General features: G+C 41.5%; 1 protein-coding gene across 5 annotated transcripts in view; it reads left to right on the forward strand.

Annotated features, from left to right (window-relative positions):
- Positions 1-20,909, forward strand: part of PLEKHA5 (pleckstrin homology domain containing A5) — a 312,397-nt gene that overhangs the window by 188,451 nt on the left and 103,037 nt on the right. For all 5 annotated transcript variants that reach the window (XM_067559175.1, XM_067559171.1, XM_067559176.1 and 2 more), the window contains exons 8-9: positions 9,045-9,145; positions 10,455-10,570. In XM_067559175.1, the coding sequence (XP_067415276.1) occupies positions 9,045-9,145; positions 10,455-10,570 (217 nt within the window). The remainder of the gene's footprint in view (positions 1-9,044; positions 9,146-10,454; positions 10,571-20,909) is intronic.

Consider the following 20,909-nt stretch of genomic DNA (forward strand, 5'->3'; position numbering starts at 1 on the left):
GTCAGTTAGATTCTTAAAAGGGGTGGAGAGGATGTTTCCCCAGGTGCGAGACCCTACCCCCCCGGGACTTGAACCTGGTCCTCACCATGCTCACAGGACCTCCCTTTGAGCCCATGGCCACGTGCTCCCTGTTACTCCTCTCCTGGAAGGTAGCGTTCTTGGTGGCCATCACTTCAGCTAGAAGGGTCTCGGAGATGAGAGCTCTTACTTCGGAGCCCCCTATATGGTCTTTTTAAAGGATAAGGTTAGGTTAAGGCCTCACCCAGCCTTCCTTCCTAAGGTGGTATCCCAATTCCACTGTAACCAAGACATTTTCCTCCCTGTGTTCTTCCCAAAACCCCACGGGTCGGAAGAGGAGTGGAGATGGCATTCGCTGGATGTCAGGAGGGCACTGGCTCACTACCTGGAGAGGACCAGACCCTTTCGTAAATCATCACAGCTGTTCATGGCTGTGGCTGACAGGATGAAGGGCTCTCCCGTCTCCGCCCAGCGAATCTCTTCTTGGATCAAGTCTTGCATTAAGGCGTGTTATGAGCAAGCGAAAGTGCCTTTACCAGGAATGGTGACAGCACATTCGACTAGGGCTCAGGCCTCTTCGGCAGCCTTTCTAGAGAACGTGCCACTGCAGGACACCTGCATAGCTGCACCTGGTCATCAGTTAACACCTTTACGACCCATTATGCCATTGTTCAACAGGCTAGAGACGACGCAGCTGTTGGCAGAGCCGTATTGAGTAGAGCTGCTCGTCAGTGACTCCTACCCACTTCCATGGGTATGGCTACTCAATCACCTATAGTGGAATGGACATGAGCAATCACTCGAAGAAAGAAAACAAGGTTACTTACCAGTAACTGTTGTTCTTCGAGATGTGTTGCTCATATCCATTCCAAACCCACCCCCCGTCCCCGCTGTCGGAGTCGGCAGAAAGAAGGGACTGGGGACCCGCGTGGCCAGCAGTGCCCTTTATACTGCGACATGAGCGCGGCACTCCAGGGGGCGCCTGAGCTGGCCCTGCGGGCAGGCTAAGGGAAAAAGGTTCCGGGAATCTGTGCACGGGGCGCGCACACACCTAAATTGGAATGGATATGAGCAACACATCTCGAAGAACAATAGTTACTGGTAAGTAATCTTGTTTTATTAAAAATGGTTATTAAAACAAAACAAGCATACTAATTCTAAACCCTATCCTTTTGAAGTTATGTTAGGTTAATGCTATGTCATTCAGGGACTTAGATGAAAAGGGGGAAAAATGTGCATTTGCTTTTAGATTGCAAACAGTATTTCTGGTTGTCTATCTGACTGTAACACCAATTTTAAAAGGTGATAAGGTTTAGTCCAGAATTTTATCATGTTAAAATCTAATGCCTAGGCCTGAGTTAAGGGTAGAAAGAAAAATGATTTCATTGTAATTTTTCAATGCTTAGAGCATTGTTTATCTGTTTTTACTGGGGGGATTAAGACTGACAGCTTTCACATAGAAAAGATATTGTTTGCAACAAATAAAAGATCTTATAGAATAGCATAAGATTCTTTTCTGTTTGTTTCTTGTATTATTCAGACTCTGCGTACAAATGCAGATGGATGCAGTGGGTAGAGTAACATTGATAAAAGCTCAGATGATGGGAAACTGATTTTAAAAAATCAGAAAAAAGATGCATACTGCTGTGCTTAAACAAAGAAACTTAAGTTCCCCAAATGCACAACTGTTAAATGTAAAAAAAAATGGGTAGTGCTTTTATATGAGTGCTACTGAGTGAGACTTGCCCATGGGTAAACAAATTAGTTTAATCTAGCAAAAGAAAAAGGTGTTTACAGAACACACCAGTTTATCTGGAGGAGAAAATGCCCAGTTACCTTTCAAGATTTTTTTTCATATTGTGGAGTAGGGATTAAAAATGATAGAGCACCTCTGAAGGATTTGTCTACATAGTGAGTTGGAGTAACTTAGAGAGCTAATTACTAGCCCCACTAGCCCAAGTCTGTCAACCCTAGCTGGTAGACTTACTCCAAGACAGTGGGTGTATCTACACAGCAATGTAAGCTTGGCCATGAGCCCAGGCCAAGCCTAACCCCCCACCCCCTCTTCCCCCATGTGTCCATACACCACTTGTGCTAACCTAGAGCTCAAATTCAGGATCTTAGCCCTATTGCTTTGTGTGTGCATATGGCCCCAGCTTGACTCAGGTCCCAGAAGTTTCTCTGTAGTGAGACTGAGATGAAGCCATAGAAGGCTGCGGGTCTGGTTCCCACTCGCTGCTCTGACAGAGCATGCAGACAGGATGCCTCTGCACACATAGGGAGGATGGGGGGGGGCCTGGGAGCTAGGGTCCGGCCAGAGCAGGGACTAAACAGCTATCCTGTAGGGATGTGGAACCCAGTCTCATTATGGTTACCGGGCATACCACCTCTCTGACCCACAGCCTCCTAGGTTTGGTACCAATCACTGGGTCCCTTCCCATCACAATGGCCATATTGGGACCCCTGGCAGGCCCAAAGGCAACAAGCCTCCATCACCTGTAGTATGGCCTATCAATAGCTGAGGAAGTACCCTCCTTTGGCCAGTGCCTCAAGAGCACCTGAGCTCCCCAATCAGGAAGGGTGCAGTTCACGGCCAAAGTTGAGGAGGAAGTCGCTCTGCCAACCCACTTTTTGCCGTCATCACCAAACAGAGACGGTGATACCCCCCTCCACCATCTATGGTGGAAGATTTTTAACTGTTTCAGGACTAGGCACAGAGGGTGGCAGAGGCACTGCAAATACCTTTGCAAGAGGTGCCTGAGTCACACCACAAGGTGGTGGACATTCTACATGCATCCACCTCTTCCAGAGTGGCCCTCCCTAGTAATGAGGGTATACTGGATCCCACCAAGGGTATATGACAGACCTCGTGTCTGTCCCAACTTGTCAGAGGGCCGACAAGAAATATGTGCTGGCAAAGGACACACAATTCCTGTTCTCTCATCAACCTCCCAATTTGATCATTGGGGACACAATTAACTCTAAATGCCATCAACATCACTTTTTAAGTCCACTCCTGATCACCAGGACTGGAAACACCTAGATTTGTTTGGCAGAAAGGCCTGTTCCTTGCCCCCCTCCAGTTCAGAGTGGTGAACTACCAAGCCTTATGGGCTAAATCTGAATATCAGAACTATGAGGCTTAGTTTTTATTGAACATCAACCTGATTTTCGTGAGGATCAATTTAAAACTTTGGTTAATGAGGGCCGGCCAGCTGGTGGCAAAAATTTCTGTCCTAAGAGCATTTGACGCAGCAAATGCGGTGGCATGTTCTAATTCAACTGCCATTGTGATGAGATGGACCTCGTGACTTCATCTCTTCAGCTTCCTCAAGGAGGTCAAAATGACAGTGGAGGACCTCCCCTTTAAGGGAATGAATTTGTTTGTTGAAAAGATTTATGCCTCCCTCTGCATGTTAAGATTCAAAGGCCGTGTTTCGGTCCTTTGGGATCTGCACCCCTGGATATAAAAAAAGTACAGACCTCAGCCGCCATTCAATCCTCGCTCACAATACTCATCCCTATATCCATCTCAATATGAGCAGAGATCATATGAATCCCAGAGGAAGAAGCTCAGGTTCCCTGGGCAGATGACGTCAGGGTTTCAGCAAACTTCCCCTCAGCCCTCTGCCTCAGAAGTAGTTTTGATAGGTTGGTTGAGGTGCCCATAGGACACACTCTCGTCACTTCATGCTGGAAAGTCCCACCCATCCCTTCAGAGACCATCTTGCGCCATTCCACAACACTTGGGAACGCGTAATCTCCAACAAATGGGTGCCGGAGATTATCCAAGATGCTCCATCCATTTCTTCTCCTTCCCCATCCCAAACACCCTTCCCTGTCCCTCTTCAGGGACTCTTCTCTCGAGAGCCTGCTACGTCAGGAGATAAACCATCTCTTCAGTGTAGGAGGCATAGAGCTAGTGCTCACACATCTAAGGAGTGCAGAGCTTTCTACTCATTACTTTCTGATGATGAAGAAAAAAGGGGAGTTGGAAACCCATACTGGTCTTCTGAGCACTCAACAAGTTTATCAAGGCTCAGAAGTTCAAGATGGTCACGTTATCAATGAACATTCCAGCATTAGAAAAAGGAGGCTGGTTCCCGACTTCCAAGATGCATATGTTCACATCCCGATCATACTAAGGCACAGACATTGCCTCAGGTTCACGATAGGCCAGAACCACTACCAATACAGATTACTCCCTTTTGGCCTCTCATCTGCCCCCAGAGTATTCTCCAAGGTCCTCTTAGTAGTGGCCACCTATTTACGTAGTCAAGATATCCTGATTTATCCTTATCTGAATGACCTGCCTTCTCAGGGCATGGTCCTTCAGAGAGGCCCAACTAGTCAGACAGACTGTACTGGACCTGTTTCAGAATCTGGGCCTACAGATCAACAAACAATAGTAAACTTTAATATCAGTAGAGACGCTAGAATTCATAGGAGCTGACTTCGACTCCATTCAGGCAAAGGCGTTCCTCCTACAGCACAGGTTTCTCTGCCTCCTCTTGTTGACAGAGCGAGAACAACCCGGCCCTCAGATTTTGGCCAGAAATTGCCTCCAGCTCCTGGAGCACATAGCTGCGGTCACATCAGTAATCTCTCATGCCAGACTATGCATGAGATGCCTCCAAGCATGGTTTGGTTTGGTTTACAGGTCAAACAGACACAACATAAGCAAACTACTTTAGATGCCCACCAGGGTTAAGCAATTCTTATACTGGTGGAAGGACCCAGTAAACATCTGTATGGGAATCTCGCTTGTTCAATCTTCCCCCATCTCTACTCTTGACCATTGATGCATCCCTCATAGGATGCGATGTGCATCTCAATAACCGCACAATACTGGGCAAATGGTCTCCAGCTGAGAAATGCCTCCACATTAATCTGCTTGAATTCAGAGTAGCTAAACGTGTTTCCTCACTTCCTTCTGCTGATCTGACACACCAGTGTCATGACGGACAGTATGGCCTGCATTTAACACACAAATCATCAGGAAGGCACCGGGTCTCTCTTCCTGTGCATAGAAGCACTAAAACTAGGGGACTGGTGCATCTCCCACAAATCTTAATATCAGCAGCCTACTTACTGGGAATATACAACATGACAGCAAACAGTCTCAGCCACAAATTCCCACATGACCCCAGATGGGAAATAGATTGGATAACATATTCCGACAGTGGGGAACGCTGATAATAGACCTGTTTGCTACTTAACAGAACAAGAAATGTCCACAGTACTGTTCCAGAGCAGGGATTGGATGGTACTCTGTGGAAGACACTCTCCTTCCATAATCCTGAAGGTCCTGTTGAAAGCGAAAAGAAGCAAACATACTGTCTGCTCCCATGTGGCCCAGACACATGTAGTACCCTTACCTGTCACAGCTGGCATTATGTCCACCAATGACTCTTCCAATCACTCATTACCTTCTGACACAGAATAAGAGAGACGCTTTCCATCCCAACCTGCAGATTCTATGGCTATGTCTGCACTGACGACGGCAATTTCGCCGCCCTCAATCAATTTGTCTGGTTCGGTTGAGCAGCAATGAAGACGCGCTTAATCGATCCAGAAGTCGATCTAATAAAACCATCTCTCCAAAAAGTGTAGTGTTGCATCGACGGGTATGCACTTCCCATCAGTGCAGCGCAGTGGAGACGGCGTGCTAAGGGGAAGTTACAAAGTTGACAGGAGTTAAGCGAGCTGCTCTGCGTAGTGTTCTTCCCTGACCAGGTCACACTTTGACTACATCTGAAGTTCACTCACAAGCTGACTTCCTCATTTCACATAAATCAGTTTATTCAGGTTCCGGCTTTTTATCCCAAACCTCATCAGGATAATAGGGAAGCCATCCTCCATACACTTGACGTGAGAAGAGCCTTGGCCTTCTATTTGGACAGGATAAGAGCCTTCAGAAAAACTCCATGACTCTTCATTACAGATAGATCAATAGGTACTGCAATTTCAGCTCAGGGACTCCCTAAGTGGGTCTTGGGCTCTATTAAACGCTTACCAATTGCATAACATAACACCCCCATCTCCAATACACACACGTTCTGTGAGGTTAGTCTCTCATCTGTCTCTTCTCCAAGAGTATCCCTATATCAGAAATCTGCAGCACAGTTACTTGGGCATCTGCACACATCTTTGCAGAGCACTATGCCATCCTGGAGGTTTTGGCTGCAAAGGCCAAATTCAGTGCTACAGTACTATCATCTCTAACAGACAAGACTCCAAAGCCCCAGTCCCCAGTGGTGGACACTGCGTGGGAGTCACCTACAATGCAGCATCCATAGGGATGCTACTGAAAGAAAACAGTTACTCACCTTGTGTAGTAACGATGGTTCTTTGAGATGTGTGTCCCTATGGGTGCTCCATGATCCACCATCCTCTCCTCTTCTCTGGAGTTTTAGTAGTTAACTCTGTGATAGAGAAGGAACTGAGGAGGGATTGCTGGCTAACCTCATGTAGGGAGACCAGATAGGAAGTGTGAAAAATCGGGATAGAGTGGGGGTCATAGGCGACTCTATAAGAAAAAGCCCTAAATGTTAGGATTGACCCTATAAAATCAGGACATCTGGTCACCCTAGCCTCATGGCAGGTGAGGAACGATGCAGGCAAGACAGACTTCAACCAAAATTCTCCACTCAGCAGAGCAGGGATGCAGACACACCTACAGGGCAGTCCTGAGAGGGACACACATCTCAAAGAACCATCGTTACTGCGCAAGGTGAGTAAGTTTGTCTTGTTTGTCTGGATGAAAGGCAATCTTTTCATGTTACTTGTACATAGAATTTTGTAGTTCATTTGACTCTAGCAGTGTTAATGTACTGTAGTTAGTGTAATGTTGAGGCTATTTTTTCCTAATTAAAGGGGTTGTATTAGCAAATTTTACTGAATAAACAATGGGATGCAAGTGGTTCTTTTGTCTCTGTCTTCTGCCTTGCACTTATTCAGAGTCAAGGTAGGTGAGGTAATATCTTTCCATTGGACCAACTTATGTTGGTGAAAGAGACAAGCTTTCGATCTACACTGAGCTCTTCTTCAGTCCAGGGCCAGATTTAGGGACAGGCAACCGCTTGGGGACCACTGGCTCGGGGTGGCGTTTTTGTTTGTGCCAAAAGGGAAAATAAAATGTAAGTGTAATAGTAATACTGGTCCACCCCATGTTGGTGCACAGTTCAAGTCCTTGATGTTAGTACATCTAAGTTACTCTTAACATTAAGAAGTTTCTATAAGCTTAGACTAAACTAATTTTTTTATTTGCTTATAATGGCATGAATAATAGATCTACAGATCCTAGCATGCAAATTATCTTGTATGGCAGGGATAAATCATGCATGCGAATTGTGCATCATAGTTGTGAAATGGACCACGAATGCAATAAAAAAGTTATTCAAAAGTTTAACAAACGGAGGGGGAGGGGTGCTGAAGATATTACTTGCCTGGGGCACCATTTGGTCTAGGGCCAGCCCTGCTTCAGGTGTACTACATCTGCATCTTTTTCAGTCATTTATGTCTGTGCAAAGTGCCTGCAAAAAGCAACTCTTCTGACTGGGGAGCATTTTACACTTACTTTGCACTTAGGCTTGACCTGCAAAGATCTGTGCAGATGAGTCAGTCTCATTGGCTTCATTGGGATTACTCACATGCATAAATCTTTTGCAAGATTGGGGCTTGACTTCACACACTGATAAATTATTACACAACAAATACAGAAGAGAATTAGGCCCCAGATTTTATTCTTCTCTAAATCTGTTAGTCATAGATGATAGAAACATTAGCTGTCAGGAAAAGAGAATGGAAGTAAGTATTCAGTTAAAAAAATAAAGTAAAATAGGAGAAGACTACAAAAAATGTGTTCCCTTGTGCTACTTTGTGATACTTGGGTATTCATGTTTGTCCTGTGGATTATTAATATAGTGAAATGCTCTCATTATATTAAAATCGTTATCCCGAAAGTAGTAATGTGAAGAAGTTAACCTTGCACACTGTGAAAAGATTTGTATTTGAACATTAATGGCATAGCTCTTCTGTTATAGTTTGCCTTGTAGCCTGCATGCTAAGTTTGGAAAAATGCTATCATTGTGCTTCATAGCTGTCATTAGGAGCAGGCATTCAAGACACTTTATGAACAAATTGTGTCATCCGTGGAAGTATATTTTAAGGCATATTAAGGCTAGACATGCACTGTCAGTGAAATTCAATATTCACCCAGTAATTTGAGTTGCATTAACTGCAGATTCTTTAGTTTTCATGTTTCTCCAGTAGCCCCAATGTGTATCTACTGTGTGTGGGACAGGGTAAATTTTAGTGACTCCAAAGTTAAACTTATTCTGAGAGATGCAGTTAAAGCAGAATTAAAATCCTATTTTCCACTTCAGTGATTGAATTTAGTATATGAGTTTAATACAAGTCTTCAGAGGACAATTTAATTTTCCATAATATTTGATTAGTAAAATATTTGATGGTTTTCACAGGAAACATTTTTAAATGAACCCCCTGTGGATATCCTGACTGGAGCTGTGGTCTGATTATCTAACTTTAGAAAGGCTGCTTGGGCACTCACTGCTATGGCTTTATGCATCCCAGAAAAGTTGAGTGAGGATGTGAATGCGGAGGATAATGGGGAGAGGAGGAGGACTTGACAGTGAGGCTGCCTGCTGACCTTTTAGTAGCATCTGCTACACACCCACACCTAGACCCCTTCCTTAATCAGTTCTCTGGCTGGCCCCAATGTCCAATCCAGCTGCTTGGCTTCATGTCCGCATTCTTTCTCTTTCCCTCCCCTCAATAAACGTCCCTGTCCTGTGCCATGAAAAACTAGCCTATTAAACAATTAATCTGGTATCAGAGTAAAACATTCCTTCTGGTATTCTTCGTGGATGCAGGCCATCTATTGAAATCTGTCATCTGATTTTTCAGGGAATGAAAAAATATCCACTTGACATGGGGGAAAGGGTGTTTAAATGTATATGCTCTGTGTAGAAAATAAATTGTTACTCTAATATATTACCTTTTAGATGAAAAAGAAGAGGGAATATTGGGGAGTATACTTCTGCCTAGTTTTCAGATATCGATGCTTTCTTCTGAAGATCATATTAACCGCAAATATGCTTTTAAGGTGAGGGCATTCATTTTCAGTTTAAACAAATATATACATTATCGACTGGAGCGCAGAACCCTTTTCACCGTGTGTATATACAAGATAGGATAGACAGCAATAGCCTCGGAGATTGATTTTGCATAATACTATATGCAGATGATCCAAACAATGTAATCTAATATGCAAATGAATTCATTGTGGACACCGACAATTGCTAAATTTAAAGAAGGAGCTTACTAGGCATATTTCATCGTTTAGCAGCTCCTTTATTTTTAATTCACAGATCTTAATACGCACAGTTTGGTAACTTGGAATTGCAATCTCCATATGGACCTAGACTATGTCTACATGGGCTTGCAATTTTGACTACAGGAGTAAGGGTGCGCTGCAATTCAGTAGTGCTGCACTGTAATTCCACCATATGAACATGGTTATCATGAACTAAAGGGTACCTAGTTGACTTTAACTTGGTGTTAGTTAAAGGGGATTAAGTTAACACCAATTAGGTACCTCTTACTTCACATCTGGAGCATTCACACGGGGGAGTTACAGCTCAGCACTCTAGTGTGTGCTACAGTTTAAACCCCTTAGCCTGAAACGCAGGGCCGCAAAGATAAGGCCTAAGATGTATTTTCCTCAATTGTGCACATAATTGTTTATGAAACTGGGGTTACTAATAAGAGCACATCATGCTCTCTTTTTAATTTTGGGGAAAAACGCATGATGTGGATAGATGATAAAATTACGATTTTAGCACTTAAGTCTCAGCATGAGACACAGTATTTTGCATTAAATGTTTATTTTAGTTAGTATATTCTTTAATCATGAGTAAAGTAATCATTTACTATTCTCTCCTAACATGGAATTTCATTTCTTGCCTTTGAGTTCCTTTTTGGCTGTCCTTAATGACTGTTAAGCTGTACACCACTGAAAACTACAATGGTGAGTACAAATTAAAACTTCCTGTATTGTTCAGACTGCAGAAAATGTATGACTGAATATATTATTTATGTTAAATTGTTAATGTTTTATGAACATCCTTATTGTATTTTTGATAGCAGAAAGATTATGAATCATCTCAGCAGGGTACGTTAACAGAGAAGAAACAATTACCACTTTCAAGCAAATTCTTTTATTAATATAATTGCACTAAAAGAGAAGCCTAACAGTAAATGACCTTGTTCCTGTACAGAATGTTTTCTGTAAATTATTTTTAATGTTTTCATAAAACTAATAATAATGGAGTAGGAAAACAATAACATTTGCCTTCTTTTCTTTTACAGAAATCTTGTCTTTTTATTACAATGATCATGTCATTTCCAATCAGGCAGCTCATCCAAACATGAGGACCTATTATTTCTGCACAGATACAGGGAAGGAAATGGAGTTATGGATGAAAGCTATGATAGATGCAGCGCTTGTACAGACAGAACCTGTGAAAAGGTAATGGAGATTGGCAAACCAATGGAACAAAGAGTTAATTTCCAGTAGTGGATTTCAGTTAATTTAAGAAGAAAGATAATTCAGCAATGGTTCAGCCCCACCAATTGTAGCAATGATGAGAGCACTCATGTCTACACTGCAGTTAGACACCCCTGGCTGGCCCATGCTAGTTGACTCGGGCTAAGGGGCTATTTAATTGCAGTGTAGACATTTGGCCTCGGTCTGTAGCCCAAGCTCTAGGACCTTCCCCTAGAGCTTAGGCTGAAGCCTAAGCCTCAACATGTACAACACAGTTAAACAGTCCTTTTAGCCCGATTCATGCTAGCCTGAGTCACCTAGCATGTGCCAGCTGAGGGTTTTTTATTGCAGTGTGGACATCTCATGATGGCTGAGAGTTTAAAGCTTCTAACCCTCCTCAGAATGACATGGTAGTTAAAATACTGATGATAGCTAACACCTTGAGTACAGCTATGCGCCTGTTGTTCTTCTACCATTTGAGCTGAACTAATGGCGGTACATTTCAAGGGGAGAGAGGGGGAGTTCCTGTGAACATGGATACAAGGAAGAAAAAAGGGCAGAAAGGTGCACAAATCAAGCCCAGAGGCCATTTCAGCATTTATAAAGCTCAAGAAAGACGTTTGCACACCATACACTGTACGTGATAAACTCATTCTTGCTTCAAGATTCTAGTGTCCCTGGTTCATGCAGTACTCCAATAAAAATAAAGTCCATAAGAAATGGTCTCATCAGTGCTACTTCAGGCTCAATGTTAACAGTTTTTTGTAGACATATTTATCTAACCGGTAGTATTTTGAGAGCTTCTCCATCATAAGCGTTCTCACTGACCCTTTTATATTTGCCTAGTGTTCAGAGAATTAGAGGGATGACAGTCTGACTAGCAAAAATTCAGAATATACTTAGATATAATGCAAAATGTAAGTAAAACAGAAAAAATTCAGAACTTTTAGCTTTAACATCCCTGAAAAGCATGTTGGTTAATATTAGCTTGTGAGTTTTTGCATCATCTTGAAGACAGAATATTAAAATAGAGTAACTTTTTCATTAATCTGTGTGTGTGTGTGTAGCTTTTTTTGTTCAGGGATCTAAACACAAATTGCAAATAATTAATCCTCCCAACTCTCCTGTGAGATAGAGTATGGTAGGATATGTGACCCAAGATGCCTATAATAGCCCACACCAAAAATGTCAAGGTCAGGGCAGGCTGCAAAAAGAGAGCAGATTCTCCCCAAACTGGTGGCTAACACTGTAGTTAGATTCACCAACCAGTCACAAACTGTGCTTCTGATTCCCCCAGACTGGTTATCAAGAAGACGAAAAAAGAAATTACACCGCTCCCTTTATTGGATTACAGTCAGCAAATAGGTCTAGTAAAGTGATAAGTTATTTGAAACCTTATTCACAATACAAAATGTTCTTCTGATTCCCAAAGGGCCAGCCACATTATCAGATCAATATTAATTTGGATCTAACTCAAAATGCAATGCTGCCAATCAATCCTTCAGCGTCTAAATCTAAAGGTTCATTAGCAAAGAATGAGAGTTGTTAAATAGTCAAAGCAATCAGATACATACATGGACTTCAAAGTCCAATATATCAGGTTCTTAGCAGCATGGGTGAGTTTGCTGGCTTGTAAAGTCCCTCTGGAACACATCCAGAACTTGGATGGAACCATCAGTCCTTTGTTTGGCGTTTCAATTTGTAAAGAAGTTACTCCAGAGGTAAGAAGCAGGATTGAAGACAAGATGGAGATGATGCAGCTGCCTTTTATATCCTTTGCCATGTGGCTTGTACATCCTTTGTCCCAAACACAAGCTCACAGCTAATGGGCATGGAAAAGCACTTGGAGTACCCTGTTCACAGGAATGTTCCTACATGTCCTGCTGATTTATAGGCATAGCTCCTGGCCTCTCTCACTGGATGCATTGATTGCCCAAACAGGCTAGATAGTGCTGATGCCAATCTGTCTGGTGATGTCACCCAGAAACACAGCACAGGTTTGAGATGCAGCTGTATCACACATTTATAACTCATGATATAAACAAGATCATCGTATGTAGCTAATCATAACTTTTCCACTGATATCTTACGTGGCATATTTTTTTAGTTTAATTGTAATTTTGTAATATTGGTATGAAGAATAATACAAATGGTCACCCATATTCCATACAGTGTCACACCCCCCCATGGAAAATTTGTGCAGAAAGGGTGTCTCTAGACACTGCTGAATGCATCATAGGAATTCCCCTTCCTGGACACAGAATCTGGATTATGTCCATTTCATATTCCTGGACTCCATCAAAGTAGTCGGGAGTTGGTTCCTTTTGCCTTGTGTAACCACATCAGGGGTACGTGATCATTGAACCTGGTGAATTTTCTGTTATGCAAATAAGGACTAAGTTACTTAACAACTCTCACAACTGCAAAACATTCCTTTTCAATAGTAGCATAATTTTGTTCAGTGAGTGTTAGTTTCTTGCTCAAATACGCAGTGGGATGGCTTTTTGCCATTCTCTCCTTCTTGCATTCACATTGCTCCCAACCCAGTGTTAGAAATATCTATGCACAACAGAAATGGTTTCTCAGTCAGGTCTGACTAGGATAGGTTCTTTAGATAAGACCACTTGAATGTACTGGAAGCTCTTTTCACAGACCTCTGTCCATGTTACCTTGTCTTGCTTTCCCTTCTTAGTGTAAGGTCTGTTATTGGAGCAACAAGATCGCTAAATCCCTTTACAAATCTCCTGTAGTAGTTGGCTAGGCCCAAAAAGGCTTGTACTTGCTTCTTGCTTATTGTACACATACAATAAGTATGGGAACAAGACATCCCAGTCATTCTGGCATCTGTCCACCTACATTTTTACCATAGCCTTAAATGTTCCATTAAATCTTTCAACCAAACCATTAATCTGAATATTAAGGGACAGATTTTAGTTGCTTAAATATAATTGACACAAAATTGGCACCACAGTCTGACAAAAGATATGTCTACACTGCAGACTGAAGTCTATTTACTTTAAATCAACTTTCACCAGCCTAATTTTAGAAGTTGCAGGAGCATGATCATACCACACTCCTTGCACTGGGCTCTTGCATCCCCAGTCACCACGCTTAGGTCAACATTAAAAGCAGTGCACCCTGGGTAGCTATCTCACAGTGCAACTAGCTGCTGAGCTTTTAGAAAGCTTGTTGTCCCCCCATGATGCAATGTGCTCCTTTCCCCTCTCTTCTTGTCCCAAACAAATGGCAAATGTTTTTTCGTGCTGTTTTTCTATGCTGTGTGTACGCTGCTGCCAGAGACATGGAGCCAGCTCAGCTTAGCTCTGCACTATCATTGTAAGCATCACAAATACCTCACGGCTTATCCTGCAGTATTTTCAAAGGCAAGAAAAGGAGCCACAGTATGGAAAATAGCGATGTTACTGAGGCCGTCCTGCTACAAGTCATAGAGCGGAACAACTCCTGTTTGCTGCAGGATGTCACGCATCATCTTCAATCAGTGGAACGCCGGTTTTGGTCCTGGGAAACAAGCACAGATTTCTGGGATCGCATTGTTATGAAGGTGTGGGGTGACGTACAGTGGCTGCAGAACTTTCATATGCGAAAGGCCATTTTTTTTAACTTTGCGTGGAGCTGTCCCCAGCCCTGAAGCACATGAATACTCGCTAGAGTCGAGCTCCAACAGTAGAGAAGCGAGTGGCCATTGCTCTGTGGAAGCTGGCAACCCCAGACTGCTACCAGTCAGTTGGGAATCAATTCGGAGTTGGTAAATCCCCTGTTGGAGCTGCTGTGATGCAAGTGTGCAGGGCCATTAATAGACTTCTGCTAAGAAGGGTAGTGACTTTGGGCAATGTGCAGGACATAGTGAACAGGTTTGCAGCAATGAGGTTCCCAAATGTGGGGGGGTAGAAGGGGCGCAATAGATGGCATGCATATCCCTATCCTAGCACCTGACCACCTTGCCACAGAGTACATAAACCGGAAGGGATACTTCTCAATGGTGTTGCAAGCCCTTGTGGATCACAGGGGACATTTCACTGACCTCAGTGTAGGGTGGTCTGGAAAGGTGCAGGAGGTGCACATCTTTAGGACCTTGGGTCTGTTCAATAAGATGCAGGTGAGCACTTTTTTCCCTGCCCAAAAAATAAACATTGGGGATGTGGAAATGCTAATAGTGATCCTGCGGTATCCTGCCTACCCCTTACTCCATTGGCTAATGAAGCCCTACGCCAGGCACCTGGACAGCAAGCAGGAATGTTTTAATAACAGGCTCAGCAAATGCAGAATGGTGGTGGAATGTGCATTTGGCTGTTTAAAAGCCGGATAGAGATATCTGCTTACTAGGCTTGACATCAGTGAAAAGAACATCCTTTCAGTTATATCTGCATGCTGTGTGCTCTATAATTTTGTGTGAAACGAAGGGAGAAAACTTTCCCCAGGGTTGGGCTGTGGAAGCTGATAGGCTGGCTGCAAATTTTGTGCAGTCAGATTCCAGTGCTATACGCAGAGCCAACCACGGAGTGCTTCGGTTTTGGGAAGCATTGAAAAACCAGTTTTGCAATGAACTGGAGTAATGTATATGTCTGTGCTGTGCCTTTAATTTCCATCCCCCACCCTTGCTCTAGTGGCCTCCTCCCCTTCTCTTCCCACCCAAGCTATGAATGAAGACAGACTGACTTTTTTAATGCTACAAAGTTTGTGACCCATTTTAATAGGGGCGAAGAAGGATAACTTTACAATGTTAAGTGTCACTGTGCAAGCAACTGTGGTTGCATGCAGTTCTTAAAGGGGCCATCAAGTCCTTCTGCTCGCCTCCACCGGCTGTGGCTGCGGCCACTCTTTCTGCTCGACATTAGACAAAACTGCAGCCTCAGGGTATCTAGTAGCAAAATTCACCAACACCAGAATATAGCTTTTCCCATTCCTGGGAGGTTTAGGGAGTGATCCCACAATATTCATAGGCACTCTGGCAAATGTCTCCCCAATAATGGGAAATGGCTGTATGGTGTATCATCTTTAAAACCCTTGCACTTCTGATACAAGTCACAGTTTCTACAATACTTCCTCACTGTTTCAGCCAGGTAAGGCCTATAAAACTTTGTATCAGCCTGTCTGAAGTTTTTTTCTGTGCCCTTGTGTCCTGCAAAGGGACTGTCATCAGCCAATTTTAAAATCACCTCTATATTCCTCAGGTACCACACGCAGTTTGCAGATCCTACTGTGAGGCTTTTTTTTCCCCCGTTGGAAGTTCTCTGTGTAGCAAGCCATCTTGCATGAAAAATCTGCCTGTTCCTTCCTCCACTTTGGTTTGCTTCTGGGCATCAATTCTGGCCCTTTCTAACGAAATGCCCTCTTGTTGGGCCCTAATAAACTCCTTCTGAGTTTCACCTAAATTCAGAGCCACTTCAGAGGTATCAGACACAGTCTGACCTAGCATCAGCTGAGAGAGATCCTCAGTCTATTCACAGATTCCCTCATTATCACAAATTAGGGTAGCCATATCCGAGCCATATTTCCTTTGTTGCCTGGTCAGGACATTGACATTACTAGTCACAACTACAATATTTCTGATCAAAACATCTGCAGGGAGAAGTTCCCTAATTCCAACTATGTCACACACGCAATCCAATTGACTGTGGCATTCTTTATGAACTTCTCATTGTCTTTCCATGTCTCAGCCTTGATGTAGTTAGTGAGGCTATATTCCTTCTTCCCATTAGGAATTACTAAACTGGTAGTGTTAACACTTGCAGTGTTCATATTTGGACACAAGGAGGCGGTGTTAGCATTTACATAGCTAGTCTCTGTACTTAAAGTAACCACATTCAAATTGATTGTTTGTTGGGGCGTTGCTGGCATTGGGTATTTTTTATACTCGTGGTTTGAACAATTCGGCATTAAAAGGACAATGATTCCACACAGGTGGCATGTTAACTAGTTTTCTTCTAAGGTGAAAGGTTTTAAATTCTGGTTTTGTATACGATTTCCTAGTAAAGCTGGGCCTAGTCTTACTCTTAAGCCCATCCTTCCTCTTAACGTGTAATAAATAAGAATTGTTTTTCCCTTGAGGCTTATGCCTGTCATGGTTTCTATTCTCTATGAAAGTATCAGCAATTCCTGCCACTTTAAAAATGGTATCAGTGTTTTTATCATACACTGCTGTTCTGATATGATCAGGAGCTATTTTAAGAAACTGTTCTATAGTAAATAAATGAATCGATTTTTCTAAACTATAATAAGACTGTGTCCCTTTAATCCACTTTTTCATATACATAAACAGTTTATGAGCATTCTCAACATAGGTAACATTATGAATTAGCTTAATATTTCTAAATTACAGCCTTTAAGACTTGGGAGTAATTTTAAATCCTTGCAGTAAGGTTTCTTTAAACTTCACATAATCCACAAGCAGCATTTAACTTTATATCATTAAGTACCTCTCTTGCCTTTCCAGTCAATCTGATGAGAAGAACAGGCATTTTTCTCTCATCAGGAAGTTGATGAATATCAATCTTTCACAGGTAGAGAGACATTCTTTAACATCTTCATTATCCTTATAAATGAGACATATGCTTTCTCAGGTTTTGCTGTTATGGAGGAGAGATGGAGTTTCATCCTGTGGCAGATTCTTTTGCTCTTCCAAGACTAGGAGCTGAAGGTTGTCAGTTTCTAGCTGTCTTTGATGAGCCCTTTCCTCAGCAGCCAGCTGTTCCATCCTTCTTTGGAAAAGCTGGATAAGAGTATTCAGGAGTCTAGCTCCTCTGGGGTTCTTAAACCTTAAAAGTACAATAGAACCTCAGAGTTGCAAACACTTTGGGAATGGAGGTTGTTTGGACTCTGAGCAAACATTATAGTTCTTTCAAAAGTTTTTATAACTGAACATTGACTTAATACACCTTTGAAACTTTAGTAATCAGAAGAAAAATGGTGTTTTCCCTTTTATTTTTGTAATAGTTTAACACAGTACTGTACTGTATTTGCTTTTTTGGTTTCTGCTGCTGCCTGATTGCATGCTTCCAGTTCTAAATGAGGTGTGTGATTGACTGGTCAGTTTGTAACTCTGGTGTTTAACTCTGAGCTTCTACTGTATAGGTTAGGTCTTAGAGAGGAGGGGGACTATGAAACAACCAGTCCCATTTGTAATCATGTCAACTATCTCTGAAATTTGATGTTTTTGCACTACTTCCTGTTAATGACGTTTGATATGTGCAGTATTTCGAAGGTTAGACCTTTTCAAGATCAATGAAAATGTATATTGCATGTATTGAAAAATAGCCATGTGAACTGCTCCCATACATCAGACTGGAGTGTCAGTTCTTCAATTACAATTTAAATATTAACCATTTCACTGATCACTTTATCAAAACCGTTAAGCTAATATTCACTGAATGTAATTATTGAGATGTGGGACAACTACTTTATGCCAAAGGGGGTTGGAGTACAGAACAAGGAACTCAAGTCTCTTCACTCCATATTTTAAGTCCACTATCCCCAGCCCAAAAGGAGTGCGCAATCTCTTATCGGTACTAAAGGCCTCAGCTGCAAAACGGTTCCCACCCCTGCTGTCCAGATCTCCAGTTTTCCTGTGACAGCTTCTGCATTCTAATTATATCTGAATACCAAAATCTAGAACACATTGAAAATGAAAATGTAATTAAATTAAATAATTCAATAAATTTTAATTTAATATCAAATAACAAAAGAGATACTGCAGGGATTATAGTATTCATCTTCATATTTAATTCACTGAAAAGCTTTGTTTTGTAAAAGTTATGAAAGTTTCAAGATTTTAAGTTTGTTGCATCAGAGTACCTAGAGGAGTACCTAGAGGGGTCTTGCGAGAAGTTTTAGGTCAGCGTACCTAAAACTGGACCTTATTTCTAAGATATTTTAGAGAGGGATGCCTTTCTTTGGATCCTGTGCTTGGGTTAGGCAGCAAATCATGGACAGACCTAAAAGGCCAATTTTGCCAACTTTAGGAGTTGAGTATCGGGAAAACTTAATGTCTTTAAAATGATAGTGGTTGAAGGTGGTGGTGGTGGTAAACAGAGGATCTAGGACTTCTGACGAGCCAGACTTCACTCTTCTGTATGCTCTCTTTAGTTTCTCCATGCAATAGCTTTTATGCCGTTACAGTAGCAGTGGATGAAGGAATGAGGTGAAGACCTCAGGTGGGGGGGATGTGAGTGCTGCAGAAATCTGTGACGTCTCAATAATGGATTTGCATATTTTATATAGGGTCTCGCCTATCTTAAGATATGCCTGTGCTATGCTGCAATGTGGACTATGGGGATGTAAACTGGAAAAAACCTAATGTTAACACGAACTAGGTACCTTTTTGGTTCATGGCAGCAGCGTCCATGCAGAACAGTCAAGTCGCAACAATTCACACGCCTTTAGTTTGCAGCAAAATGTAGATAAGCCCTTAGTTGTGTCAGGATTGCAGGATTTAGCTGTAGGTGTGTGAATACATTGCTTAACTTTAAGGGGTTGATATTGCAGTTCTGATGCATGCAAAACTAAAATCAGGTCCCTTGAAAGGCACACTAATAGCAAAGTCTTAGGCTTTTGTATCTGTTAGCTATAACCAGGGGAAAAAAGCAGACATCTGTTTCTGATGGATCAATCTTCTGGCTATCAAAAGCAGTCCTTAAAAATGAACTGTTTAGCAGGATATGATCTTATACACATACTGTAAAATAAATATTGGCTCCTCAGGCTGATCTGTTAAGTGTTATATCTGTTATCTCATCCTCAAGTTATCTAATGTTTTGGCATTCCTGTACCTAAAGTACTCTTGGTTGAATCATCTCTTTAGCAAGTGGCTTTGTCTCTTTATTTTAATTTTTTTCTCTTGGTAGGAGTTGTGTGTATTCTAAATATAATTTTCCTATAGAACCTTTACTTCAAGGACAATAGGCAGGCTTGTTAAGAGAACACATACTATCCCAGTATTCATCCAAGCTGATCTCAATACCTTCCATGCCTTTATTTTCTGAAGTTAAATTACCCATAAATAAAATATATTTATTTAAATGTAGAAGTTTGGCCATTTCACTAATGATGGCATTTCAGGAACTCCCTCATACCTAAGCCCAATAGTCTGTTAAATTGTACATTTCAGCTTTAAACAAAAAAAAAAAAAAAATCCAGCCTGCAATTTTTTTCTTTTGTGGGTATAAGAATGCTTTCATGAGAGAGAGAATAAGTATTTCTTTTTATCCAGTTTTGTCATAGTGATTTTTACCTCCTGATTCAAACCTGCTTAAAATAAAACTGAGTTTAAAGTAAGGAAAAACTTTTTTTTTTTTTTTTTTATTTCCTTCTTGGATAATTGATCTGGAATGATTAATAGCTTAAATTGAGCGTTTGAGCTCTGGTGAAAAATCCTATTAAAATCTTATGAGAAGGGAGAACTTTTGATAAATTCCTTTTGAAACCCCAGGCTGGGTCCTGATTGCCATTCTTCTTTCTCATCCAGTGAATAATTTGGTGAAAATTTTCCTGATAATTTTCATATACGCAGTGGGAAAATGCTTTGTTGATGTGTTTGAGTGAAATGACAATTATGGCTTTTTCCCCACTATCCTAAATATTTTTAAAAATTGAATTAAAATTATATTTAAAAATTACTTAATAAAAGTATTTTTGTTACGTCCATAGGTAGAGCATTGCGTGTATATAATACTGTAAGGTGCATTTTCATTTTGATTGAATTTATTTTGTCCCATAGGCTTAATTGTAATTGCTCTTACCTGAGTAAGTCTGGCTTTATTTTGTTAATAGTAGATCCAAGTTTAACAAGAGTCCTTAGGGCTCTGTTGCAAGTAATTAATCTCAAATACTTGAATCTATCAGGAGTCCGCTTAAAACTGTCATTCATAAAATGTGACCTGAAACAACCTCTTGAGATTGGCAAAACATCAGATTACATTAGAACTTCCAAGTTTTAAACATCTTGGGAATGGAGGTTGTTCATAACTCTGAACAAAAGGTTATGGTAGTTCTTTCAAAAGTTTACAACTGTACATTGACTTAATACAGTTTTGAAACTTCACTATGCGGAAGAAAAATTCTGCTTTTAACCATCTTAATTTAAATGAAACAAGCAGAGAAACAGTTCTCTTATCTTATCAAATCTTTTTTAATCTTTCCATTATTTTTAATAGTATACGTTTAACACAGTACTGTACTGTATTTGCCTTTTTTTTCTGTGCTGCTGCCTGATTGCATACTTCCGATTCCAAATGAGATGTGTGGTTTACCAGTCAGTTCGTAACTTTGGTGTTCATAACTCTGAGGTTCTACTGTGTTTCCAAAT

This window comes from Emydura macquarii, unplaced genomic scaffold, assembly GCF_026122565.2.
Source record: "Emydura macquarii macquarii isolate MOO-44397 ecotype Brisbane River unplaced genomic scaffold, CSIRO-AGI_Emac_v2 contig_2205, whole genome shotgun sequence".
NCBI lineage: Eukaryota > Metazoa > Chordata > Testudines > Chelidae > Emydura > Emydura macquarii.